The 6,226-nt window shown below is 33.7% G+C and overlaps 1 protein-coding gene across 1 annotated transcript; it reads left to right on the forward strand.

The window, feature by feature from the left end:
* Nucleotides 1–828: 828 nt before the first annotated feature.
* LOC134250242 (uncharacterized) lies at nucleotides 829–3,693 on the forward strand. The gene is made up of 2 exons (XM_062732597.1): nucleotides 829–1,239; nucleotides 2,288–3,693. Exons 1-2 carry the CDS (start codon nucleotides 829–831, stop codon nucleotides 3,332–3,334), a joined length of 1,458 nt encoding a protein of 485 aa, XP_062588581.1. The 3' UTR covers nucleotides 3,335–3,693.
* The last annotated feature ends 2,533 nt before the right edge of the window (nucleotides 3,694–6,226 follow it).

Here is a 6,226-nt window from a genome sequence, read left to right on the forward strand (position 1 = left end):
GAGACATCGAACAGTACTGTAGATTCTTTATTTTCCGCGAGTATATGTACTTTTTATCGCGAATCGGGAGAATTATACTTCGCGAATGGACGGTTGATCAACATATTTTACATATATTTCAGCATCATAAAAATAAAAGCGAGTACTATTTTTGGGGAGTGATGCTTCTCGCAAAATTACGCGGAAATTGATTCCTCGCGTATAATTAGGAATCTACAGTAATCAGAAGTCCATTGAAACAATGCATATTGTAAGCAATGCAAACACGGACTTCTCTTAACACAGATTTGAAGTCAATATTTTCTATATAATATTACGACTTATATATTTTAATAGCCTTTCACACAAAAAATTATTATAAATCTTATTTCATTTAAAAGTTATTAAAACTTCAAATTTTTTGGCGGGTTTGATTGATACATCCTTGCACTTTCACAAATTTTAACCTTATTCTTAATCCTTAGGAAAAGTGGCAATCTTATTGTGTTTTAATGAGAAATATTAAGATTTTTATCCAGAAAAATAATTTTATTCAGAGTAGTAATGTTAGAAAGCAAAACTCCTTCACCAAGTATCGTCATTCCGAACTAAGAGTTGCGTACTGAGTTTAGCAAATCGAGCACACTCGTGTTATGAACACAGTTTTTGTAAACAGGGCACGGATTCTGCTATTGTTGATGTTTACAATGTGTAAAAAATCTAGGTGCATTTTTCGATCAACACCTTACTATGGAAAAACAGGTATCCTCGGTCGTCAAGTCATGCTATTTTCAAATAAGCAATATAGGACGAATACGGCGCTTTCTTACAAAAGAAGCCTGCAAGACCATGGTGAATGCCGTTATCACTGCCAGGCTGGACTATGGGAACTGCCTTCTATATGGAGTGTCAAAGGCCTTACTAGACCGGATTCAAAAAGTCCAGAACACGGCAGCTCGTTTAGTTACAAGATCATCGAAACGGGAGCATATTACACCAATCCTAGCTGATCTTCATTGGCTACCTGTTTCTTTTCGTCCACAATATAAAATCTTGACATATGTCTACCAATCCTTACACGGGTTGGCTCCATCGTATATCAAAGATCTTATAATGGAATACAAGCCTACCAGATCACTGCGATCTGAGTCAACATCACGGTTAGTTGTTCCTAAGATCAGGACGAAGACATATGGTGAACGTCGACTTGGTTGGGCAGCAGCATTTTTGTGGAACGACCTTCCTAATGATATAAAGCAGGCCCAGTCCCTGGATATTTTCAAAAGACAATTAAAGACGCATTTTTATAGGATAGCTTTTTAAGTTTTAGGTGCTCAATTTTTAGCAGCAAATCATAAATTACAAATGATGTTCTTTTATTGAGTTTTATTGATGGTGTAATTGTATTTTGTATGTAATTTGTAGTATTTTAATGTTATAATTTCGAACACATATATGAGTATGGGTTAATATTTTATATAAGTTTTCATAGCTTTTAAATTATGTTTACTTGCGTTTTATTGTACAGCGCTTTAGAGTTATATTATTAATATTTAGCGCTTTATAAATTCATATATTATTATTATTATTATTACAATTCACCGGGTGCGTTCAATCGTCACAGTCTGCTTACCACAACTGCACGGACTGAAAATTTATTGTGTGTTTGTTTTGCTTTCGAACATGTCTACTCTGAATTTTCTGGATTATTGTATTAATATTTTTCATTTATACACAACGAGATTGCCACTTTTCTTAAGGATTAAGAATAAAATTAATTTGTGAAAGTGCAACGATGTGTCAATCAAACCCGCCAAAAAATTTGAAATTTTAATATCTTTTATAGGAAATAAGATTTTTAATTAATTTTTGTATGAAATGCTATTAAAATATATGAGTCGTAATATTATAGAGAAAATAATAACTTCAAACCTGTGTCCAAGTACCTTTAAAACATCAGCAGTGGGATCAGGCGGCAATTGGAGGGATAAGCATCCCTTGTCGGCCGTTTGGTCCTTGTCATGATCTGGCAATGGGCAAAATCCGTAGACAATTGCATTCGAGATACTTAATGATATACTATATTTTCAAGGTCACTGTAACGACCATATATACAATTGGTGAAATTTTGACTTTAAACAAGACAGCTGAAATTCTTGATTTAGAGCTTCTCAAAAACAATTTACTGATGTCTCATATACAAAATGTATATCAGATCAAGGACCAAAAGCCCATCTGAAGGTAAATCATTCCAGCAAGGTTTGTAGGCCTTATACTTACTTAGAAATAGATCAATGCACCTGCTTAGAAAAGGATATTTATTTCTGAAAGTTTTTTGCAGGTGTATCTTGGATTCATCATTCTCTTTGTTCTTTTGTCTTTGGCCTCGTTATCTTTAAGCACGTTACCGATCTTCCAGAGAAAACTGACGATTTGCGAAGCACGCGATTTATTACTTTACAACCATAAATATGAAGACGATATTGAGAATTTTTTCGCTAAAGTAAAGTGCGACAGCAGTGCAGAAGACGTTTTGAGATCTATTTATTTGAAGTACGGAAACTATACAGATGATGAAACGTTTCAAGAAGATATAAAAGAAAAGGAAGCCAGTGGAATGGGCAAGGAGTATATAAATGAAATGAAATTAAAATGGAAACTTAAGAAAATAAGCCTACCAAACAAAAGCGCTCGTCTGAAGGTGTTCGACTTGATAGACCTTATTGTCTTGGTTGTTTTCGCTGTTGATCTGATCCTAAGACTGGTAACTTGTCCAAGCATTGCTTCGTATTATAAGTCAGCGCTGAACGTTATTGATACTGTTGTCTTGATTTGTGGAATTCTGGGATATGTTCTGGAAAAAGTTTTAATAAACTTTACCTATGACAGGGGAGATCTTGATATATTGGTTTATCTCCAGCAACTTCGCGTGTTCCGTTTGATTCGAGTTGTACAGAATGTTGCCGCCATCAAAGTACTCGCTTTCTGTTTCAAAACCAATATTAAGGAAATACTGATTCTCATGTTATTTTTGTTTGTCGGTGTAAACATTTTTGCCAATATGCTTTTCTTTGTCGAACCAAAAAACATATCCAGCATTCCACAGGCGTGGTGGTGGGGAATAATCACCATGACAACTGTCGGTTATGGTGACTTGTATCCGGTCACATTTTCCGGGCGCATTATTGGGAGTTTGTGCGCAGTCAGTGGAGTTATTGTTCTTGCTTTAATTATTCCAATTTTCGTGAACAATTTTCTGGCTTTGTATGAACTTGCGTGCTTGTTGCAGAAAGAAAAGGACAGAAAACCAAAAACAAAAACTTTAAAAATTAAGGTGGAACCCTCGAAATTTTAGCAACGACCTTTTAGAAATGATTAAGTATCGCATAAAAATGCATATTGAAAAATTGTATTGCACATGCTATACATTGTACACTTTTGTAGATATTTGACCTTTCTTTATTAATTGTTATTATATTGATTGAATTCTTTTAATGAATTTTCCCCGAATTTTTCAGTACAAAAATATCCAGTACATTAAGCAGCGATATACATGTATATACCGGTATATAGTTCGCATCTTGGAAAATTTTATTGCAATTACCATGTAAACTTAGTATATTTTTTTTCTGGAATGCTTTCTAGCTACCGGGGTATTTATTTTTTCATTTTGTTTGTTTTGAAATAAATATCTCTTTAAACAAGTTATTACCACAAAAGGCACTTCTAAAATATACATTGGTGTATACATTGTACGAGGGCCGTTCAAAAATTACGCGGACTGTGCTATTATTTACTCTTACAGACGTCATATAGTTATGAAATTTCACAGAAATATGTATCTTAAAGATTCCAATTAATTTTGGGCAAAATTTCTGTATTTTAAAAATATTCTACGAAAATAATCGTTATGTTGATATCGCTGATGGAGAGGTACGGAGCACGACAAAAAATTTGAAGCAAAAGCATGCAGAATCCAAAATTCAACTCATTATTTTTCTATAATTCTCGATATTTTTTAACAATATTCTCAAATGTATCTTTAAATTGTTCTATTCTTATGTATTTAGATTTCTGACGTGATATTTGAAGTACTAACAGAAATATAGTTATTTTTATTTTTCTCCGATGGGATTCCCGTGAAAACGACTGTGAAAATGACGTCTCCTGAATTGACGGACCACCACACTTTTGTTAAATTATGTGTAATGCTCGAGATATCGCCAACATAGATCCAAAATATGCATAATAAAACATGTAGTAAACTAGGGTATTCGTGACATTCGTCCACAAATAGCAAATTGAAATTTTAGACCGTTAGACCTCTGTAAAAAGGCTATACGGGAGGACGGGAAGAAGATTATCGACGAAAACTTTATCCGGACTGTAAAGAACGTGATTGAGAGTCACCAATATCACACTATATCTCATAAATACCTGCAGTTTTTTTTTTTGGTTTTAAAACAAAATAAGAAAGAATATTCTTTACTTATTTAATAGATTTGAAGCTTGACAAGAAATGGTGTTTGGATGTTGAATAGATGAGGTAACTCAAACTGTACAGGTACTCTTGGGGAAAAAAAATGAGAAAATGAAAGCTCAAACACATGTTTTTTATAATGCTTGTGACGTCAATGATTTTGCTGCTCCGTGACTTAATGATATGTCCTAATAAATCACTCAAAATTGATACCAATTTACAACATTTTGATATGAAATTTTGAAGAACATATAAGAAAAGATTCTCTTATATTATGTGTGAAATTTTGTGACTTGTTGCACAGAAAAAATATTTAAAGACATAATCGGACAGTATTGAAGCTTAGAAGTACATTTACAAATCAGGAGCACAGCAAACACGGACCATTAAAACATACTTTGTGGGATCGGGTACCGTAGAGGAATGAGAATCCCCTGCTAAGCGGTCGCATCCGCGATTTGCACCTTGACATGATCGGGAAATAACGGAAAAATCCGTCGACAATTTAGTGTGTAAATAATGTCCCAACAGTAAGTATCAAAAACGACAGTCGGTTTTCGACGTAATGATAGATTGTATTTGCTTACAAAGTCATTATTATGTCATCGACCATAGAACTTAAAATTACGACTTTAAACGAGACTGTTGATATTCTTAATTCATCAACTTATTTGTCAATAGCTTAACTCGTTTTAGAAATTGTTCCTTAGAAGAGCATGATCTTCCGTATCGAATCAACTGAGAGATATAAAACCCCTATGCAGGTGATAAGGAATTAAGGGATGTTGACGATTAAAATGCTAGTCATCATGTTTATCATAAAACTTAGTTGTTGGGTTACCTTTAACATCTTTTTCTAATAAAATATTCAAATATGAAACAGAGGTGTCAGACTGTGGTATCTTATTTCAAGATCACCAGGATATATGTCGGCATAAGAATAAACACCATTGTGAACTGACAATATGTCGTTGATATATAGTATCTAAATGTTAAGTTGAAGGTCACAAAAGTTTTCTCTTCTTTCCATGTATAAATTTTTGCATAAATTCTGCTTCATGTGAATACAAAAATAGGTCTGTTAATAACGGGGTGCAAAAGTTGGTATCACTGATAATTGCAACAGATTTTTGAAAGACTATTTTTCTTGGATAAGGATTAAAAAATACTGGTTTTCTGTGTAATGGTATCTTGCTGTCCTGCGATAGGACAAATATTTCACTTATTGAAATTTACAAATTTATTTCTATATTTTAGTTTGATCATGATACAGTGACTTATCCGATTTCCCAACCTCACTAGGATTTAACAGTTATTGTTCCTAAAATTGATCTGATTCTAAGATTTTCCTCAAGTCCTAAAGACAGATGGTATTGTGATTGATTTGTTCCTGGTAAATAATAGTTGCATTGTACTGTAACTTACATGATATCTTAATTTGATATTAAGACTTACCTGGACTTGACCAATAATTCTGTGACCGAGATGGGTCACAAACTTTCTTGTGCTCGTGATTCAGGTAACCTGATTGGAAACAGTTTCCGTCACTTAAACAGGCGTCATTCTAGGGGGAAAAAGATTTCATTTTTCAAAATTAGCCAGTCTCCATATAAAATACACGTACATCATACCTTAAAATGACATTGTCCTGTGACATCACACTGTTGACAAACGGAGTCGTACACTGTGTATGGTTGTTCATTGCTAAAGGTGACATTGTCTAATGAGATCGAGACGTTGTACTGCTGCAGCGTTCTTAAAGGAATA

The sequence above is a fragment of the Saccostrea cucullata genome, unplaced genomic scaffold (assembly GCF_032062105.1).
Source record: "Saccostrea cucullata isolate Sc308-1 unplaced genomic scaffold, CSIRO_AGI_Scuc_v1 ctg20464, whole genome shotgun sequence".
NCBI lineage: Eukaryota > Metazoa > Mollusca > Bivalvia > Ostreida > Ostreidae > Saccostrea > Saccostrea cuccullata.

Coding starts and splice junctions, on each gene's coding strand:
- LOC134250242 (XM_062732597.1), top strand. CDS start 829: ATGGTGAATGCCGTTATCACTGCCAGGCTGGACTATGGGAACTGCCTT. Junction 1,240..2,287: donor TTCCTAATGATATAAAGCAG/GCCCAGTCCCTG, acceptor GCACCTGCTTAG/AAAAGGATATTTATTTCTGA.